Source organism: Artemia sp. Qi Xiang Cuo, chromosome 4 (assembly GCF_049724085.1).
Source record: "Artemia sp. Qi Xiang Cuo chromosome 4, ASM4972408v1, whole genome shotgun sequence".
Taxonomy (NCBI): domain Eukaryota; kingdom Metazoa; phylum Arthropoda; class Branchiopoda; order Anostraca; family Artemiidae; genus Artemia; species Artemia sp. Qi Xiang Cuo.
In genome coordinates, this window is record NC_142797.1 from 71,812,712 (window position 1) to 71,835,821 (window position 23,110).

The 23,110-nt window shown below is 34.2% G+C and overlaps 1 protein-coding gene across 1 annotated transcript in view; it reads right to left on the reverse strand.

Annotated features, from left to right (window-relative positions):
- l(3)73Ah (polycomb group ring finger 3-like lethal (3) 73Ah) overlaps window positions 1-23,110 on the reverse strand; it is a 34,126-nt gene that overhangs the window by 8,324 nt on the left and 2,692 nt on the right. The window contains exons 2-3 of the mRNA XM_089087653.1: window positions 13,004-13,156; window positions 5,169-5,311 (exon numbers count right to left, since the gene is read on the reverse strand). Of these exons, the coding sequence (XP_088943779.1) occupies window positions 5,169-5,311; window positions 13,004-13,156 (296 nt within the window). The remainder of the gene's footprint in view (window positions 1-5,168; window positions 5,312-13,003; window positions 13,157-23,110) is intronic.

Consider the following 23,110-nt stretch of genomic DNA (forward strand, 5'->3'; position numbering starts at 1 on the left):
TAGAGTTTTTACCATAAAAGCCCGTTAGCACTACAATTTTTACAAAACATATGCATATACATTGTATATATATTTGTATATGTATGTATCAAACAGTTCGTGGTTACGAACTGTATGTAAGGAGCGACTCGGCTTAATAGTAACCGAAACTCTAAAAAACGGAATTTTAATAACAATTTATCCAGCAAAATTAGCTTATTATATATAAATCAACTTCTTATGCTGATTCCAAATATATAAGAATCATCAAGCCTAGTGTAACCCATCAAAAGTTAGAAGCCTGAGAAAATTTGCCTGATCTTTGAAATAGGGGGGAACACCTCCTAAAACTCAAGGAAGTCACTTAATGATAATCACGACATCATATTCAGCGTACCAGAGAATTCTACTGTAGAAGTTTCAAGTTCCTATCTGCAAAATTGGAGAATTTTGCTATTTTTGCCAGAAGACAGATCACAGATGCATGTTTATTTGTTGTTTTTTTCCCCAGGGGTGATCGTATTGAAATAATAGTCCTAGAAGATCGAGAGGGAGTGCATTCGAACGGAAATTAAAAGTTTTAGTGCCCTTTTAAGTGACTAAAAAGATCGGAGGGCAACTATCCCTCCCATCCTAATTTTTCCCCCAAATTTATCTGATCAAAATTTTGAAATAGCCATTTTGTCCAGTACAGTTGAAAGATCAAATAACTATGTCATTAGGCGTAAAATGACCCCCACAGTCCGAGGGGAGAGGACAATAAGTTATGAAATTTGTCCATTGTTTACGTATAGTATTTGTTATTGGGAAGTATACATCTATTTTTCTGAGTGGGGGGGGGGGTGTTTGGATTGGGTTTCTATAGGGAGAATCTTCCTGGAGGAAGGAAACTTCTGGGGGTGAATTTTCCAGGGGAAATGTTACACTGGAAAGTTTTGACAGAATTACTATACGAAATTCTTTTAAAATTTCTTTCATTCTCTTTGCCAAATTTTTCATGTGGAGATGTTCCGGGGGTATTTTCTGCATGTTTCGATTTCCGGAATATAATTTCCACGGAAGGGATCATTTCTAGAGTGATCTAGAAACCGATTAGAGATTAAAGTCTTATTCAAATGAAAGAATGCTAAGGGAAATTTTTAGGCTGAATCGTCCGCAAGCAATTTTACAGGAGGGGGATTATCAGCAAGGATGGAACTGTCTGGAGGGACTTTGACGGGGGGGGGGGGCGCGCTTTTTGGATAAAATTTCCACAGAGGAGTATTCCATGAGGGGAAGGGGTATATTTCATAGAAGGTGAGTCAGATTTACCGGCATTTTGAAAAACGAAAAGAAATTATTCCATATGTGAAGGGTTGCCCCCTCCTCAATATCTTACTCTTTACGCTAAGGTTTGACTGTTTGTCCCAATTTTTTAAAAGCGTCTACTGAGACACGGGGGCCGTTTGATTAGAATTAATTAAAAAAGACTAAAAAAGACCAAAAAATAAGTTTTTCAAAGAAAAGTAAAGGCCATTTTATACTTGAGCTCAGCAGATACAAATACCTTTTAAAATTAAAATTCAAAACGACCAGAAATTAAATAAACAATCATAGCAAAATATATACAACAAGTAATAATATAAATGAATAAATAGATCTTAAAGCAAGATGCATAGATTGAATATGAAAATCAAGCTTAAAACGAAAAAAAATATTTTGCTATTGAAGTATAAATGAAACTTAAAAGGAACAGAAATTAAACAAACAATCATTGCAAAGAAACACACAACAGACACTACTATAAATGAATAAATAAATCTTAAAAGGAGTAGAACTTAAATTGAATATGCAAATCAAGCTTGAAACGAACAAAAATCACTCCAAAAAAGAGTCTGGGTATCGCCTCCTTCTCTTACTGTAAAAGTCTAAAACCTACTGTGTCATTGGCGCTTAACTGAAATCCAATTTTATTACAAATATTTTCTTTTGTACTTAATATTAAAAATAAACATTAAAATTATAGTAAAATTTTGAAATGATGAGCTTTCAGCAATTATTATCATTATATATCAAATATTCAGTTTAGTATATTAGCTCTTTCTAAAGTAGTTGAAGACGAATTTAGTTTCACTACAAACAAGAGTTAGGATATTGCCCCCTTCCTTAACTGTAAATAAAAACCAAAAGCCTACTGCGTCAGTGGCGCTTAACTGAAAACGAATTATATTACAAATATTTTCTTTCCAGTTCTTACAGCATTGAAAATAAAAATAAAATTACAGTGAAATAAATTCTTGAACTGATGGATCTTTCAACAATTAATATCATTATACATCAAATATTCAATTTGATGTTGTTTATACTTTCCAAGACTGTTCAAGACGCATATAGTTTTCAGTCAAACTCAAAACGAGCAGAAATTAATCTGAGTAAGTTTCTAAACCCTATGCCTTCTAAAAGCCAGAATATTATTTGTACTTTACTGAAAAAAAATTTTAAATGTTTTCACTTATAACTTTAAGAGATCAAAAATTAATTAAGATTTTAAGGAATAAATTTCAGCATATGTATTTTAAACTGACAATACACATTTTTTTCGGTAAATTCGTTTGAATGTTTTTCAGTAAAACACAAATTTTATTCTGGTTTTTAGAAAGCATAGTGTTTAGAGCCCTACTCAGATTAATTTCTACTCGTTTTGAGTTTGACTTATTTTAATTTCTGTTTGTTTTGAGTTTCATTTATTTATTGATACTGATTTGTGGTAGTTGAATGCTGGGTAGATTATTTGATTCTGTTTTTGTTCATTTTTGGTTTAATGGAGTTCTTTCCTTTTTTTTTTGAAAAACTTATTTTGTCCAAAAAGTTTTTTTTGGTTAATAATAATAAAACATTGGAGCCGTATGGCTTCTACTATAGGCAACGCTATAGCGTTGCCTCTGATAGGAAGCTTTTTTAAAAGTGCTAACAGCTTTAGCATAAAGAGCAAGGTATTGAGGAGGGTGAAATCCTTCATATACGGAATAAATCCGTCAAAATTAATATGAAGGTTTGAAGGTTTTTGAAAGGAGGAAGAGTGTCCCGGGCATCGGGTTTGCTTTGCGGCATGCGGCATGTCCTCTTCTTGCGAAGAAGAGGAGGAAAATTTGGAGCATTGTCTTAGTCGTTGTCAAGGTCTTTTGGAGGTAAGGAAAAATTTATTTGGGAATGATGGATTGTTGCTTCCGGACGCCTTGAAGAGTACGTTGCCACAGTTTATTTGTCTAGTGGGAAGATATATTGATCAGTTTTTTTTTTTTTTTTTTGTAAAAAGAAGAGAGTAGTTTTATTTCTTCTTTATTATTGTGACGAGTGTTCTAATCTTTAATCTTGTATGTTGTTTGTGTACATGGCCATATTTTGGCTTCAAATACAGGTTATCTTATCTAATCTTATGCAAATTTAGAATTAATTTTTCATGTACGGTGAGCCAAATTCGAACCTTCATTAGTTGAAAATTGTTCATAAATTAATTTTAAAAAACCGCGTTTTTTTTAACTGAAAGTAAAGTGCAACACTAAAACTCAAAACGAATATAAATTATTTCGTATACGAAAGGGGCTGTCTTCTTCTCAACGCCTCGCTTTTTACGCTAAAGTTTTTATTGTTTTAAAAAGTAGACTTGAGAAAAAGAGTCAAACTTTAGTGTAAAGGGCGAGGTGTTGAGGAGGGGACAGCCCCTTTCATATACGGAACAATCTATGTTCGTTTTAAGCTTTATCGTTGCTCCTTACTTTCAGTTAAAAAAAAACTTGTTTTTTTGTTTAATATATATATAGTACCGGGAGTACCGGGCCCCGGCATTTCGCACGCGGCAGGTTTCTATATATGGATTCTCGCTGTCACTTGTCTCCTAACCGCATACAATTTGAACCTTTTCTTGATGTCCTGACGTCACTACAGGCTCGATACAGCCACCGTGTGAAAAATACGAACTTTTTCTTAAAGTTGTGACCTATTTAGATCGGTCTTGTGGTCAGAAATGTCAATTTGCCAGTTTTAAGAAGAAAAAAATCTATGTAGCCAATTTCGAGGCCGAACCCCGGCATGACTACGCTACAGGTTTTTATATATTGATTCTCATTGTCACTTATCTTGCAACTGCAGACAATGTAAGCCTCTTCTTCATGCCATAGGGTCACCATTGGTTTGATGCAACCACCATGGGAATAATACAAAATTTTCCTTAAAGTTGTGACCTTTTTAGATCGTTTAAGTGGCCACAAATGTGAATATGCCTACTGAATAATATTTAAGCATTTATATTGTTACAAATTTGTTCTACTGGTTAATATCTTTTAAAGCTGAATACTTTTGGCTTTTCTTTTTCAGATTTTGCATTATTGTAACAATGCAAATACTGTTACCCGGTTTGAACCCCCCCCCCCCCGAAATTTTGGACCGAGTCGAAAATAAGTCGAAAATTAGTAAAACCTAGGTAAAAATCAGTAAAATTAGTCGAAAACTGAGTCAAAAATTAGTAAACCCCCCCGCCCCCGAAAGTCAAAAAAGAATACATATATATATATATATATATATATATATATATATATATATATATATATATATATATATATATATATATATATATATATATATATATATATATATATATATATATATATATATATATATATATATATATATATATATATATATATATATATATATATATATATATATATATATATATATATATATATATATATATATATATATATATATATATATATATATATATATATATATATATATATATATATATATATATATATATATATATATATATATGGTGGAGTCAGTGTGAAAAAAGTCCAAAAGCTGCCAGTAGCAGAATTCGACAGAATTCCAAAAGTTGCCGACATTTTAGCAGCACAACTTGTGTTTGAAAACGAAATTTGAAAACCGTCTAGTAGCATTGCTACGGCACTTTTTGCATGACGGGGTGGAGTGAGGGCCGTCTAAAACTGGAAAAAAGGTTCGTTTTTGGTCATTTAGTTGTTATTTGCGAAGGTCCTTTGGAACAATTCAAAAAGAGAATCTGTCTCCCTCCCCATGTTTGCAGGTGCAATGACTATTCCTCCTTCTTTTATTATTTTAGAAATGAAACGGCGTTTTTCTACTTGAAAATGAACAACTTTTCCTCCAAACCTGATGAAAGTACCGACCTGTTCATCAAAACGATGGTAATCTGAGCTAGTATTTTTATCAGCATCTTCTTTGGTTTCTGCGTCTTGATTTTGTGTTGGTAGGTCTTTCGGACAGGGTAGACCCCGAGATCGGTAAAACTCTCTTTCAGCTTTTAGTTCGTCTGTAATAATAGCAATTGAGATTATCGCAATATTTTCGTGGAATAAAACCGACTTAATACTACCTTGGTTTCACACGAGACGCTAGAAGGCAGGGGATTTTTTTTGTACAGAACTCGCTCAAAATCTGTGCCTACAAATTGTTAAATAAAGAGTGCTAAGGTATACCTTAGATACGAAAATGTGTTCAACCTTTGCTCCATTTTATTCAAAATCCTTCTCTTGTAATTTAGAATTTTTTCTTTTCTTTCACGAAATCATAAATATTTCCTTTTTTACTTTATCAGAGAAATGGGCATTCAAAAATCACAATTTAAAATGTCGATGCATGGTTTTGAGTTCCAAATAGGATATCCTAAAGAAGTCTCTATCTTTCATATTAAAATTAAGAAGAAAAAAATTAAACTAAAAAAAGAGAGAAAATTTAAATTTAGCTGTGGTAATAGGGATGACGCCATTGTACGTGACAAGCTAGACTTCAGGACCCATGGTGGAATCCAAACCTTAGACCCTTGTAACTTTACGGCAGCACACACTTTACACAATGACTGTTCACAGATCTTATATAAGGACGGCGTAGATCTTACGTAACGACAGCGCACATATTATGGCATTAACAAGATATATTATCAAATCCAAACATAAAATTTTCCAACTTTTTCTATTTCTTTTTTTTTGCTTTTTATCAGGGGGTAATATCAAACCAATGTTTCTTTACTTATTTGCTGAAACACCGGCCACTAAACAAGATGAAAAAGAAGACACATAAACGACAAACGAGACAAATCATACAATCAGAACAACCAAATGAAATGCACTCCAAATAAAAAAAAAAAGACAAATGCACTAGAAGTGAGCCTAGTTCTTGACCAACTACTTTTTGATTGGGTGTTTGAATAACCAATGAGACAGCTAGTTCTTTGTCTGCAATTTTGCATTTTTGAGCTATTGGTTAATTTCTTACCACGATGGTAAACCATCGATAGTGAATACTTTGAAGCGGAAAAGAGTGAAAGGATTGTGGATGGACGGGTTTGATTTTGTAAAAAGTTTCCAGATTGGCACAATATATAGAATATGACAGAGGGCAACTGCATTCTAAAGGCTAAATAGTAACCGACGACCAAACCAGAATTTGCAAGTGACAATGGAGGCATAAGAGTAGAAATTCAACTGTAAAGATGCTCGATTAGAAGACGCCTTGTCTGAAACAAACAGGGTCCAATGGGGGGGGGCGATGTATTGTGGAATCATAGGTTTAACCGTTGAGCTTCCAAGTGCTACTGACAGAGTAGTGAACTCTTCTAGCTGAAAAGGACTATCAGATTAAGATCACCATTAAGTAGCCAAAAGTTATTTGTTTGGAGGATAGTAAAAATTTCCCTGGTCCTCTGTAACACATGACTGGGATTCAAGATTCATCCACGTTACACATGATACTAGAGAAAGATTAGTAGATGCCAGTACCAAAGAAAGTTTTGTATTAAATCAGGAGTTAAGCAGGGTTATGTTCTATCCCCCTTTATATGGATTATTTGGATGGACTTTGTCTTAAGGAGCACAGAAAAGGTAATGGGAGACCACGGAATCAAATGTGAAGGAAAAACTCTCCTGGACTTGGATTATGTTGATAATTCAAGCATCCTAGATGAAAGTGTGAGCAAAACAAATGAACTTTTAGAGGTTTTGCTAGTTCAGAGTGCTAGAATAGGTTTGAAAATTAATGATAAGAAGACTAAGTCACTAAGGCTAGGAATAAGTGAAGATGAAAAGGTCACGTTGGGTAAAACATTGATCAGGTTGGCAGCTTCACTTACCTTGGTAGTATTATTAGAAAAGATGGTGGAAGCAGTGAATATGTTAAAAGTAGAAAAGCCAAGGCTCAGGGTGTTTTTTCACAGTTAAAAAAAAATTGGAAGAATAGGAAGATAAGTCTGCAAACCAAGATTAGAATATTAAAAGCTACAGTGATGACAGTGGTCAAATATGGCTCTGAAGCATGGACGCTCCGAAAAGCGGATGAAGATTTTCTCGATGTTTTCGAGAGAAATTGCCTACGGATTGTTCCGGGTACCCGGATGACTAACCATGTTTCAAACGGTAGGCTGTACGAAAAATATTGTTCAATCCCGCTTTCTAGGGCTATAATGGAAAAAAAGGTAGAGGTGGCTATGGCACGTGAATGATGAAGGATTACAGATTGCCGAAGATTGTCCTTGTCGGCCAACCGTCTAGGGCTAAACGGAAAGCAGATTGTCCTCATCTGGGGTGGGAGGACGTCATAAAGAAAGATTTTAAGTAAATCGAAACTTCCTGGGAGGGTATAAAAAGGAAGGCTATGAATAGATTGGGATTGAGGAGGAGCGTGCTTAGCTGTGTTAACCTCAGGTGGCTTTTTGCTGCGGTCAGTTGTTAGTAGTAGTAGTAGCAGTACCAAAAGTAGGACATTGGTCTTGAGCCTCCCGGACATAGTTATTAAAGAGATGACGCGAGGAAGCTTCCCCTTGGCGGGCACCCGTTAAGACGGGTATGAGTTTTCTGCAGACATCGGGGGAATAGTTTCATCTAGTTTAAGTTTCAAACGAATGAAGACCTGAAAATATACATATTCCTAAGTGTACGAATAATATTCGCGTTAAAGCCATTCGTGTTTGCCAACTCTAAAAAGTATTTTAAAGTGAATCAGAACCACCTCTTGGATCATGACTAGCAAGAAATAGACCCGCAGATTCACCGTCAACACAGGCATTTGTGACGACAGCAAAGGCAGACACGTTAAAAAAAATGTCAGAGAAGAAGCTAAGAAGGTATCCAATTCTTTGTCATATAGATTTTGAAAGTGAGCATACTATTCCTAGTCAGAAAACCATTCGAGTCACTAGAATGATATCTGCTTTTTGGAAAAAACTGCCGAGCTTCGAAATAAGAGTTTTAAAAAGTTAAAAAGTTTAAAGAGTTTAAAACTTTCAAAACTTGTCTATCGTCATCTTGTTCATTATTAGTCTTCCAACGATTTTCGTAATCAGAACCATTTCGTGGCTAAAAAATTCATAGTGACAAAAACTGCCGTAGTACCAAACAGATCGTTGTTTTAAAAAATGGAGTTGTGAGAAACAGTCAAACTTTAGCGTAAAGAGCGAGACGTTGAGGAGGGGACAGCCCATTTCATATAGTGAATAATTTCTGTTCGTTTTAAGTTTTAATGTTGCTCCTTACTTTCAGTTTAAAAAAGCTTGTTTTTTTTTATTTAATATTAAAAAGAAACGACTTCTAGGAAGCTATTAATGTTTTATCTTCCTATAAAGCATGTGCCCCAGTACATAAAATGAATTAAAAAAAAAACTGGATATTATAAAAAAAAATGACAAAAAAGGGTCAGGCACCATGTACCCACATAGTGTTTGGAAAAAAAAAGTGTTTGGGATACGAAAATGTGTTCAACCTTTGCTCCATTTTATTCAAAATCCTTCTCTTGTAATTTAGAATTTTTCTTTTCTTTCACGAAATCATAAATATTTCCTTTTTTTACTTTATCAGAGAAATGGGCATTCAAAAATCACAATTTAAAATGTCGATGCATGGTTTTGAGTTCCAAATGGGATATCCTAAAGAAGTCTCTATCTTTCATATTAAAATTAAGAAGAAAAAAATTAAACTAAAAAAAGAGAGAAAATTTAAATTTAGCTGTGGTAATAGGGATGACGCCATTGTACGTGACAAGCTAGACTTCAGGACCCATGGTGGAATCCAAACCTTAGACCCTTGTAACTTTACGGCAGCACACACTTTACACAATGACTGTTCACAGATCTTATATAAGGACGGCGCAGATCTTATATAAGCAAAAAATAGAGTTGTGAGAAACAGTCAAACTTTAGCGTAAAGAGCGAGACGTTGAGGAGGGGACAGCCCCTTTCATATAGGGAATAATTTCTGTTCGTTTTAAGTTTTAATGTTGCTCCTTACTTTCAGTTAAAAAAAGCTTGTTTTTTTTATTTAATATTAAAAAGAAACGACTTCTAGGAAGCTATTAATGTTTTATCTTCCTATAAAGCATGTGCCCCAGTACATAAAATGAATTTTAAAAAAACTGGATATTATAAAAAAAAATGACAAAAAAGGGTCAGGCACCATGTACCCACATAGTGTTTGGGAAAAAAAAACACTATGAGGGTACAGGGTGCCTGACCCTTTTTTGTGTTTTTATGTTTTTATGATGACATAAAAACATAAAGAAAAAACAACAAACATGGCAGGAAATTTCCTGAAATGGGAAATGATGAAAGAAAAATGATAAACGGACATGTCATCTTCTTTTATTTCTTTTTAGATTAACTATATCCTCAGATTCTAATAAACTGGAACTAGCTAAAACTACTGAGAATGCTGTCAAGGCTAAAGCTTCTGAGTGAATCATTCATGCTGTATTCATTTGAAGTTTTTGCTTTCCTTCATGACGTGTGGTGCGTTCGAGCACTTTCCTATGAGTGTGAACAGTTTCACGTTGATCCCTGATAGTTTTCCCTAATCGTTTCCCCATCCATGTGAAATTACTCTAAAATCTTGCATGATCTAATTTCTTATTGATAGAGGGCTCGCAACAAGGTGGTGAATTCGGGCATAAGGCCTGATTTCCCGAAATCTCAGGTTTCTTTCAATTCTCGTAATTCTGTTTAAGTTTTAAACACCTCACCTGTGGTTTTTGCTGTTTGGGAAAATTCCTTCACCCAAAAACATTTTTGCGTTGTGTGCTTGTGAAAAGCACTTAGCATCGGTTGAATTTTTTGATAATTCACCTGATACCAAACTAAAGACAGTATGTCATCAAAAGGAAGGGAAGGGAAGAGGTAATATAAAAGGATTGAAAGTGAATAGCATCTTCATGGGAGATTGTAAAGCTCCAGACTTCTGTTGTGGGAACAGTAATTAAGAAATATTGAGCACTAAATGAATCACATAATTAATTTGATGTCACGAATGCAACAATTTGGTTTTGAATGCTATGCTTTTGTAATTTGCTTTTTTAAAGTCCTTGAAAATGGTACAAATAACACATTCTTCATAACATTACTATTGGTTAGTGAAAACAAAGACATGGTTCTATGAAAGTTGACAACATATGAGGAACATTTGGTGAATTTCGATAGTTTTGTATAGTTTTCGATCTGTACCAATGGTCGCTAGTGGGCACTGTTATTGCAAAGCAGAAGTAATACCACAGAGCGGGTAAAAGTTTTTACGACATTCGAAGTTCATTTTGAGGTTTGTAGCTCTTCAGCTAACCAGTATAAGGGGCGAATTATTTTTTTTAGAAAATAAACTCTGCCCCATTTCCCTAATCTATGGTAATATTTAGAAGTTCAAAAATCTTAGAAAAATAAACAAAAGCAAATTTTTTAGCCATTTGCTCGAGTTTAATTGGGCTAGTTATGCATAAACTATTCAGCACTTGAAACAACAGCAAAGGCTATTTAGCGAATAGTCCCAGAAGCTATTTTCAATTATACTTAAAACGTCCAACATTTGTAAATATGCTAGTACTACTACTAACAAATCACTGCAACACAAAGCCGCCTAAGGCTAACACAGCTATGCACGCTCTTCCTCCATCCTATTCTATTCAAAGCCCCACTCTTAACACCCCCCCCCCAAATAGGTTTTAATTAGATCCCTTGAATATTTTGTTACAATATCCTCCCACCCCATTCGGGGACGATCTGCTTTCCGTTTGAGCCTAGATAGCTGGCCGGCAAGGATGATATTTGGCAATATGTCATCCTCCATCCACAGAAGGTGACCTTCCCATCTCAACCTTTCTCTCATTATAGCCCTAGGAAGTTTTATTGAACCACATTTTTCTTAGAGCCTATTGTTTGAAATACGGTCAGTCATTGATCATCTTGTTAAAAAGCGTCATCTCTTTACCTTCATTTATTCCCGGTCTCAGAGACCTTTTCTTCTTAAAAATATTTTTCAGATATTTTCTTGCACCATGAACTCTCAAAACCTACAGAAAATTTATTTATTTCACTAACATTTTCATTTAGGATGCACAAATCATCATCATAATCTAAGTCTAGAAAAATTTTACCTCCTAATTCGATTCCATGTTCTCCAATTGCCTTTGCTCTGCTGCTTAGAACAAAATCCTTCAAAATGAACCATTTAAGTGGGAATAGAACACAACGCTGCTTAACTCCTGATTTCATTCAAAACCATCTACTAACCTCATTTCGTACCTTATATGCAGCAATGTTATTCTCGTACGTACCACCAATTACTTTCATGTATTTACCTGGTATACCATACAAGGATACGATCTTCGCTAAAGCTTTTCTATTAAGAGAATCAAACGTTTGCTCATAATCTATAAAACTGAGGACTTAAGGGGTCTGATAACTTAAACCAATGAAGCAAAGATGACCCCTCTGAAATGTCTGCAAAATGAAGTAAAGAATATTTACTTCATTTCATTTCATTATTTACTTCTTTACATAATAGTAAAGAACTAATGAATATTGTCATGATAACTCTGATTCATGCTAAAATCTCCATAATGAAGAAATACCTAACGCTCTTTTAATGCTGGTCTGATTTTTGATCAAACTAGTAGAAATAAAGATAGCCAGCCTGAAATGTTTGACATCCCCGCCCACCTGACCATACTAAAAATCATTACTTTTGTTCTTATTAAATTAAATAATGTAAAGGTAGCCTCTTTAAAATGTCTGACCACCTGACTACCCTGAAATAAGTTGAATTCTTTTGTTCTTATTAAATTAAATGAAGTAAAAATGTCACTCTGAAATGTCTAAGCACTTGACTACCCTGAGTAAATTGATTCCTTTTGTTCTTATCAAATTAAATGAAGTTGATGTAAAGAAAAGGCCGCCCTAAAATGTCTGACCACATGACTACCCTGAGATATAAGTTTCCTTTTGTTCTTGTTAAAATAAATGAAGCAAAGATGACCACCCTGGAATGTTTGAACACCTGACTACCCTTAAAAAATTGATTCGTTTTGCTGTTATTAAATTAAGTGAGGTAAAGATGGCTACCCTGAAATGTATACAGTCTGATTTTGAAATAATGCCATTCAGTTTTATTCGTGTAATTTTTTTAGCTGTTAGCCCCTGCAGGGTGAATTCAGAAAATTTCAGGGGGGAGAGGAATCAAAATGTATTCCTTTAAAATCAGGGAGATAGTTGATTTTTTTTTTTTCAACTCTAAGTGAAAGTACCAAAAGTACATTTATCATTCAAGATCCCTCCCCCCCCCCCCCCCAAGATGATATTATTTAAAATCAGAGGATGGAGTGGGGAAAAAAAACACTATGGGGGTACATGGTGCCTGACCCTTTTTGTTATTTTTTTTATAATATCCAGTTTTTTTTAATTCATTTTATGTACTGGGGCACATGCTTTATAGGAAGATAGGACATTAATGGCTTCCTAGAAGTTGTTTCTTTTCAATATTAAATAAAAAAAAACAAGCTTTTTTTAACTGAAAGTAAGGAGAAAAACCATGAATACCATCAACCAATCAATGCCAGTCAAAACAATAAAACCATTTATTAATAAATGTCCCTGGTTTAAAATTAGTCCTTAATATATCTACTATAATGCAGCTAGTATATATTCAGATCTTACTGTCATATTATAAAGCCTTCTCTTGGATTGAAAGATCATACTTACTATCTTGAAGGCTTGGGACAAGCTTATAGACAATGTCCTGCATAGTTCTGTCAAAACTTATATATTGAAGAGGATGTGACTGATGAATTACTTGCTCACATTCTGGACATGTATTCTTTTCTTCAAGGTGCTTAACAAGACAACTTTTACAAACTGAAAATAAATACAAAATCACGAAATTATAATATACACAAAATTATAAAACAATCAAAACTTAATAGTTGAATAATTTCTACTAAAGCATAGAGGTATAGGCAAGTGAAAACAATTATTTCTTTCAAACAGTTCATGGTAACAAACTGTAAGTAAGAAGCAATGCAGCTCAGTAGTAACCAAAATTACAAGAAACAGAGTCTTGATAACAATGGATACATCAAAAGAATTGAATTTTAGTGCTTATTCAAAGTACATATAAATTTCATCACCTTTGATGTTACCCATCAAAAGTAACAAGCCTGAGGAAATTGACCCAACTTTTGAAAAAAGGGGGGAACACCCCCAAAACATCAAGTGGTCTTAATGGAAATCACACCATCAGATTCAGCATATCGAAAAACCCTTTTATAGAGGTTTCAAGCTCCTATATACAAGAATGTGGAATTTTGCATTTTTTGGTAGAAGAAAGATCACAGATTTGTCTTTATTTCTTCTTTTGTTTGATTTCCCAAAGGGTGATCGTATCAAGACGAGTGATCCTAAGAGATCGGAAGAGGGCTCATTTGATTGGAAATCAAAAGTTTTAGTGGCCTTTTTAAGTGACCCAAAAATACTTGAGAGCAGATAGCTCCCCTCCCACACCCCTTTTCCCAAAAGTCACCTGATCAAAATTTCGGGATAGGCATTTTGTTCAGCATAGTTGAAAGATCTAATAACTAGGTCTTTGAGGATGACTTGACCCCTCACAGTACCTGTGGGAAGGGCTGAGAGCTATGAACTTTGCCCATTTTTAAGTACAGTATTGGTTATTGGGAAATATACAGACATTTTTCAAGGAGGGGGAGGGTTATGTGGGGGGAATTTTTTTTTGGGAAAGGAATTTTCTATGGAGGAAGAGCTGGATTTCCTAGCTTAAAAAGTTATCAGAAATTAAATAAAAAACAAGTTTTTTTCAACTGAGAAAGAAGCAACGATAAAACTTAAAACAAACAGGAATTATTGCATATTTGAGGGGGGTTGCCCCCTCCTCAATACCTTACTCTTTACACTAAATTTGTTTTTAAAACTTCTAAAAGAGCTTATTATTCTAATTAAACAGCTATTGTGTTTCAGGAGTCATTCTTAAATAATTGGAACAAAAAGTCAAACTTTAGCATAAAGAGCAAGGTATTAAGGAGGGGGTAATCCCCTTCATATACATAATAATTTCTGTTTGCTATAAGTTTTAATGCTGCTCCTTACTTTCAGCTGAAAAAAAATTTCTTTTTTTTTATTTAATCAATGCAAAGGATAGCAAAGAATATTAAGAATGATTTGATGAAAAAAAATACTTTTTTTCCATGCAGTAATCTAAACAGTAAATTTTCTACAATAAGTATTATTTTCTAAATATTTGCAGATAAAAAGCAAGTAGGAAGACATCACCTCTCCCGAGATTGGTCTGAAGTAACAAGTAGAGCAATTCGTTAAACAAATAAATATCATACGACAGTGCAATAACAATGCCTGTGATATTTAAATCCATTTTAAATGTCTTTTCCATTTCAACTTTCATAGATCCAAAATTTTTAACAATTTCAGGTATGAATATCAATATATATCTATTACACTGTCAATACATATTCATTTTTTTTTATTTTTTTTTTGAAACCTTGGTTAAAACCGTGATTTTTTTTTTTTCAATATTATAATAAATAAATACACATATCTCAAAATAAGGACTGTTTTCAGTAAAGTGCAGTTTATGTTCTGGTCCTTAGAAGGCACAGGGACATTAAGCCAAATCCTCTTAGTCTCTGCCTGTTTTGAGTTTGATTCAGTTATTTATTGGAATTTCTTAGGTTTTTTTTGTTTGGAGGGCAGTGGGTCATTTATTTATTAATGGTGATTTATGACAATTTTAGACTTAAAACTTAATTTGACTCAATTTCTACTGACCATTATTTTGATATTACTGTTTGCTTTTCTTTGAAAAACTTCTTTTGTGGAACCTCTTTCTTTATTTGTAATGAAAAGGATATGACTAATGAATTATGTGCTTGCATTCAGGACATACATAGTTCTGCTCACGTTTTTAACAAGAAATCTTTAACAAACTGAAAAGGAAAAGTAAACAAATTATTCTTATTTAAGCTAAATAAATGACCTTACAATAGAATGAATGTTTTGAACTGGTAATTGCAACAGCAAAAACTATGAATCAAATTTTAAAATACCAAGGGCAGTTTAGACTGGAAATCAACATAAATTATACTTAGAATCAGTTGAATGAAAAAAAAGAGGAAACAAAAAAACAAATCGTGGACATGACCAGGAGGAGTAAGTTTACTGGAAAAAATGAACACCACGCAATAGAGCAATAAAGAGGGATTACATTCAGAGTTGTTTCTAGAGTTAGTGGTGCCCAGGGCGAAATTAATTACAGCATCCCCTCCTGACTCAATATAAGCAAAAAGGCGAAATAAAAGTGAAAAACTGGATCAAAGTGAGTAGCCTAATTCCCTATCTGCAGCACCCCCGTCCCAATAGGAATGACTCTGGTCACAGTCCTTTGTTTGCAGCCTTCCTAGCTATACCAGTAATGAAAATGAACTTTCTGACATGCAATAAACTTTTGAGCATATTTCTTGTTATTGGTTCTTAAGCCTGAATCTTGTCTAATACCAACTTGATTGGGTAATGTAGTTACTTAAAATCTTGCAACAAGGTATAAAAAATAGTAGTCTTGGAATTACATTAAAATTGTGAATCATATCATAATCAAGACATTAAGTTAAAACAAGAGAATAAGGTTTGGCTTCATCCCATCACTAATTACAAGTCCTTCTCCTAAAAGGATCATCTGATCCCTAATCAAATGTGAACTGTTAGTATCTATCTATGCCCAATAGTGTTTTCATGGCTGGTGGTAAATCATTTATTACCTATTTCTTCAGATATTTTAATACCTACTACATATACAAAGACAAAATTTTAACAATGAAGGGTTATCAATCCTCCTTACTCTTTTATTCAAAACTCACTACTCTTTTAGTAGCTCCTGCTCCAAAAATGGTGTGCCAGTACTAAGAAACCTACTAAAAGTGCAATAATGAACATTTCAAAAATCTTTCCAGACACTAAACTATGCCCTTAGAATATTTTCTGAAGCATCTACATCCAATGCTTCCCACTCTAAAAGGAATTGACCTTCAATACAATTGGACAAACCTAGGGCTATAAAAGTTAAATTTTTACAAATAAATCTACAGCAAACCTAAGGCCTAAAGAAAGTTTGTAACGCCTTGTAGCTATGCTAAATCCTGACTTATAAGGTTCTAGACAATTTGGAAAAATTTATCTTTATTTTTTTTAAAGCTAAATATGGCTTATAATCCTACTTAAATTTATTCGAATTGTGTTTTCAAAACTTAGAGTCAAAGAACAGCAGGCTCAAATCAAAATTAACATGTTTTTTTTCCAAAGTTAGGATAAACAGACCAGTCTTCTGTGAAATTTTCCCAGCCTAAGATATAGGAAAGGAATAGAGATAGGAGCTTGAAAACATCTTTCTGAGGCATAATTTAGGCTCTGAATTCATTTTCCTTATCCAACCATTTTCCAAGATAGCAAAAGGTCCTTCATGCAATTCTTACCCAAATTTCTTGACTATCTAAAAGACAAAGGATCTGTACATTGTTTGTTGCTAGTCTAGGCTACAAGAATTTGTGACTCTGAACTCATTTGCTTTGCAATTCATGTCTTCATTGTCACTGCATAATGAAAAGCCCAGTGTATAACCTCTGGAAGATTATTTTTTGTAAAGGAATCCACACAAACAAGGATAAAACTTTTCTTCAAGATGGTTAGTTTAGGGAATTAATGGATGTATAGTATATACCTTTGAGGGTATACAAATCTTAGTCTTATTTCTTTTCTTTGGCATGTTTTGAGCCAAGGAGAACACTTTAACAATAAAGAAACTGATGCTCAAATATCAATGGTTTAACCAAGCACAATTTCACAAGGAGAGAGGAAGTCTAAAAATTAAGTACTGAAACTCCCCTTTTAAACTAGCAATAATAATAACGAAATTCTTGCTTCATTTGTATCAGAAAAAAAAACACTGCTTAATTAGTGTTTGTGTTAGCTTTCAGTTTAATTGCACACCCTTCTCCACCCCTCCCCCCCCCAAACACACACAGGCAAATGTACCTTGTAACAAAGAAATTATATAGCAAAAAAAAGAAGAAAAATTCTATTCAATGTTCTTTTCAAATATAATACTGTTGTTATTATGCCCAAGCTATTTCCTTTAATTTCTAGAAATAGCCCTAGGCTCCAAAATTCTTGTTGTCTCTTTAAAAAAAATGGCAGTAGCAGTACAAATTGCAGTGGCATCAATTAAAAAAAATAGGAGAGGGGAAGGGCAAAATGTATTTTCAAAATCTAGGGAGGACAAATTTTTTTTATTCAATGAAAATACCAGAAAAGCGTATTTTTCAAGAAAGATTAAAAAAAAGTAACTTTCAAAATCTAGGAAAGGCAAATCCACCCCCCCCACCCCCCTAGTTGACACCAGTGACTATATACATGGAATCTAAAATGATGATCCATCACCAAGCAATTACTGTATGCAGCCTTTGATTTCACTGCATAACTTTTCACTATAGTGCTAACAGACTTGTTTGTGTTTATTCTAAAAAAAAATCCAGTTTTGCACCAGAAGTTGAATTTACAGAGGATTTTATTGCAATATTTTTTTAAAAAGAAATCTGCAGCTAAGCACACGGAATTATTGATGAGAATTATGATGATAATGCAATGTTGGATACAAAATGCAGGGACTGGTTCTGACACTTCAAAGCTGAAGATTTTGAACTTGAGAATAAAAACCATTCTATCAAAACTGGTTTAAGCCAAAGAATAGGATGCTGAATTCATCAAGCAAGGATATTAGATCCCTGGATGGATTTTATATAAAAAAAAAAATGGAAAAAGACTAAGCAAGCCTAAGATAACATCCTAGATTAGTGGCTTTTCTGAAAGAAATGTTTTAACAATAAAACAGTGGTACTGTTTGATTCACTATTTGAGGCTCTTTACAAAAATAATTGGGCAAATTTGTAGTTTCCAACACAGTAGCTACTTTTTGCTATCTTAGAAAGGGGTTTGGTTAGGAATATGAAACTTTCAAGGATAAATATACAGACTAAAGTATGTCCTGAGAAGGTATTTTGTAGTACCTACGTTTTCCCCTTCTCCCTCTAAAGGGCTTTGACCTTTGATGACCTTTAAAATATTTGTAATACAAAAGTCAAACCTTGCAAAATAGATCTTCTGCTTACATGAAATACAACAAAAGTGTTTTCAGTCTCACAACTTTGAACAATCCCAACTTATGATGTTTCAAATATCTGCAAAACATTCCCTAAGTAAAAAAAAACAACATTGATATGGCTCAAAATTCTACCTTAATAACACAAACTACATTTTCATAGCTAAAACCAGAGAAAAAGAAACTGATAACTGAAAATTAAGATAAAATGTTGTTCTATAAAAATTTATAGACTTAGAAATCACAAGAGGGTTAACATAGACGCTTGGCAATACCTTCAAGAGTATTTTTTGGCCCTGGATCCATTACAGGAAGTTTCATTTTTCATAGCTTAGCCCCTTTCCAAGATAGCAAAAAGTAGCCAAACTAGAATTTTATCTTATTTTCCTTAGTCTTAATAGTAAAATGTATTTTGAAAACAAGGTTGGAAAAAATTCCAAGAAATCTTTCTTGAAAAGCCATTATTTTCTTGAAAATTTTCAAGAAAAGAGTGCCTGTCAGTTTTCCCAAGCTGTTATTTTTGAGGGGTTTGTAGCTCTTTTTTAAATCTACAAATTTGTATTCAAAATAAAATTTTACTACTAAGACTAAGAAAAATAATAGGCTAATTACCATTCCTGAATCAGCTTTAAATAGAAACTTGTCCTCTCTGGCCAGGTTTTTAAAAACCTAATTTTAAACTTTTGGCCACTGTGGGCTATTTTAAGCCCTTTTAAGGCTGAAAATATAATTTCCCATAGAAGCAATTATAGAATCACAAAAGAGCATAAAAGTGGCATCAAGTGATGTATTCACTTACATCCAAGCTAAGTTATAACTACAAATTTTCCAATAATAATATTATTGTGTTACTTCAGCAGTAACAAAATACTTACAACAGTAAAACAACACAAAATTGGATAGATACAATATCTATCCAACTTATCTTCATTCTTTTTAGGCCTAATGACACAGTCCAAGTGCTTTTGATGAGTCAGCAATATAGATACCGTGTAATACAATGTACCAAGAAATATAATATAGCAAAAGATAAAAATACTGGAGAAATACAATATTTGGGGAAGCTTTATATTAACAGACTATTCAGGTAGCTAAGAAATACACTTACCTCTATAGCCAGATTTACATCCTGAATCCAAATTTAACATGCATTAGCAATGAACTAAAGCCCCATCCTATATATACAAATTCAGGATATATATTTGCACATTAGGGGGAGGGGGGTAAAGTTCAAATTTACCTCTATAGTGAGAATTGTATCCTGAATCAAATTTAAAATTCATCTGCATCAGAAATGAACTTTACCCCCACCTTCCTAATGTGCAAATATATACCCTGAATTGGTGGGGACTCTGCCCTTTGACTATTGGAAAAAATTACTTTATAAGGTTATATAGAATGGTACTATCAATTCTCCTTATAATTAAGAACATTTTAGTCATCTAGTTAGAAAATTTGGCCCATCCATATAGGAGAAATCTATTTTTGCCAACTAGTTGACAATAAATGTTGCCCCAGTAAACTTTCCTTTGCCAAATAGTTGACTAATAACTTCTCCCCAGCAAAACTTAATTTTTCCAACTAGTTGACTAATAACTTCTCCCCAGCAACACTAAAATTTGCCAACTAGCTGGCAATAAATGTTGCCCCAGCAAAACTTTCTTTTTCTAACTAGTTGCCTACAAGTTCATTCTTTTTACACCTTCCAACAACTAGTTCATTCTTTTTAGGCCTAATAAAACAATCCTAGTGCTTTTGATAAGTCAACAATTTAGATACCTGCAAAATAAAATGTAGCAAAAGATAAAAAATACTGGAGAAACACATTATTTGGGCAAGGTTTACATTAACAGACTATTCAGATAGCTAAGAAATAAACATACCTCTATAGTCAGAATTGCACCCTGAATCTACATTTAACATGCATTTGCATTGGAAATGAGCTTTATCCCCACCCCTGTATATACCAATGCAGGGTATATATTTACACATTAGGGAGGGTGGTGATGGTAAAGTTCAAACTTACTTTTATAGTCAGAATTGTATCCCAAATCAAAATTTAACATTCATTTGCATCAGAAATAAAATTTACCCCTACCTCCCTAATGTACAAATATATACCCTGAATTGAAATATGCCCTGAATTGGTATATATAGGGGTGGGGGTAAAGTTCATGGTAAGTTTTCAGCAGTTCATATTATTGACTTACAAATAAAGTGAATATACCACTCTATGCCTTTTTTATGCTCTTTCCAAATATAATAATTGTTTTTGTCAGAAATGAATTTTACCCCCACCCCTATACCAATTCAGGGTATATATTTGCACATTAGGGGGGGGGATTTTATTTCTGATGTAAATGGGAGGTAAAATTAAACTTTACCCCCCCCCCCAATGTGCAATTATATACCCTGAATTGGCATAGGGGAGAGAGGGGTGAAACCGTACATTGTGAGGATTTTGACCCCTACAAGGTAAATTTCTAACTTACATTTTACATGAATATATAACTCAATTATTCACTTTTCTTGGTGATTTTTTTCAATGAAATCCATTAATTTGTTTCTGGGAGAGACCCAAAAATGTTTGACCTCTTCAATTGTCCAAAGTCACCCCAACCAGGGGGTGACTTTGGACACACGTGGGGCATTTCCGTACATTCAATAATTAATGCTTGTAATTATTGATTCAGATATTATTAACATTTAATTCAGATAATATACAAGTTAAATGTAACATTAAATTTATTTTATAGGAAATTAGGCCGAATCACAGCCAAATACAAGAGCTTTGGCTGTTCGCCCAGTTCCTCCTACTGATACCAGTGCGGGAAGCTTCATAATAATGTCTTGAAAGTCAGTTTCTGCACAATCTCGACATTCAGGGAAGATGAACTTCCTACCAGACTTGTGCAGGTAGTTAATTTTTGCTACCCTGCCACTTATTTCTTCAATTTCACCAACATAGTAAACAGCAGAGTTTTGCTTCTTTCCAACCATAAACCTCACAAGCACAAAATTTCCACAAGATAATTCTTCATGTGTCTCAAACTCACTGATACTTCCACATTGTAAAGACTCGTCATCTGACTCGTCATTGAGCTCTATATCTATGTCTGAAATGCTGTCTCTAGTTTTGTCAGCAATGAGTGAAACCTTTGACTTTTTCAGCAACTTTTTCTTTTTCTTAGCAAGCCTTAGCTCAGTCTCTGCTTCTAGTGCTCTTTTTTTCTGGTGTTTCTCTCAGAATTCTACTTTTGCTTTTTTTATGTTTTTTGCGCAGCCACACGTGCAGTTTTGCCTCTGGATATGGTCTGATGCTTTCAGGAGATACTGCCGTAGGCAATTTTGACTGCTGTTGACCCATCATGGCAGGAGATGAATCACAAAATAAACCAGGGTGAGGATCATCCATATTGGAAGTTTCTGGGGCATTCTGTTCAGCTGGATCTGGGCGGTTTGTCACCTCAGCTGGCAGAAAATCGACTTCTGTGAACACATTTGGATTTAAAGGCCAAATTCCTGCCTTCTCAAAACCAGCTGTGATGTTTTGAGGATTCAGCTTTTCCAGAAAGGGATACTTGCACAATTTCGCTATTTCATGCATTGAAATTCTCTGAACAGGGTTTAATTGCATTCAATTGTCAAATGAATCCCTGATTGCTTGCTTCAATGGTGCATACACTGAAACATCAAGGGGTTGGAGACGATGGGAGCAATGGGGAGGAAAGGTTAGGAGGTGGATGCCGTTATCTTTACAGAAGAAAACTAATTCTACTGAAATATGGCTTTCATGATTGTCAAACAAGAGTAAAACAGGGTCTTTTTTGCTGGGTTCGACCTCTTTTAGAAAGTGTTCCATGGAACAAAGGAAATTGTCCAAAGTCATCCATCCACTGGGATGGGCTAAGGCAATGCATCCTGGTGGTCCATCTCGATACATCCTTTCTGGAGCTTTGACTCTTGTAAAAACAAACACTGGTGGAATTGGCTGACCAATTGCAGATACAAAGCATAGCATTGTGATATTTTCCCCTCTTTCTGCTGACACAGTCTGTGCCACCTGTTTTGCTCCCCTTTTAGCAATCACCTTTGGGGCCTGAACAACTGTGGGTACTCCTGTTTCATCACAGTTCCAAATTCGACCAGGAGGAAAATGATACTTGCAATATAACTCCTGAAGATTTCTAAAGAAGACACCAATTACAACGGCGTTAAAGCCGGCAGCACGAGCCTGGCTTGTATTTTCGGGTTTTCTGATGGACAAACTGGCGTTCCGCTTGATGAAACCTCTTAGCCAATCCACTCCTGCTCTCTCATTCAGTTTCCAGCTTGATGTAAATTTTATCTTCAATGCTATTGCCCATTGGTAGGCTAACTTTCTTGTTGCATAGGGAGTCAGCCCATGGTTAAGTAATGAACATTTTTCGAGGTATGCAGCAAGCTCTTTCTCTTGTTTGGAAGTAAAAACAAACTTAGTGCTCTCCTGAACAATGTCATTGTCAAAATTGCTACCACTAGCACCACTCTGCTTGAGAATTTGCATTTTTGCCTTGTATCGTTTCACGGCATCCGCAAGGGTACTCTTCTTCAGGGAAAATCCTTCTGCGGTTGCTCGGAAAGACAACTTCCCA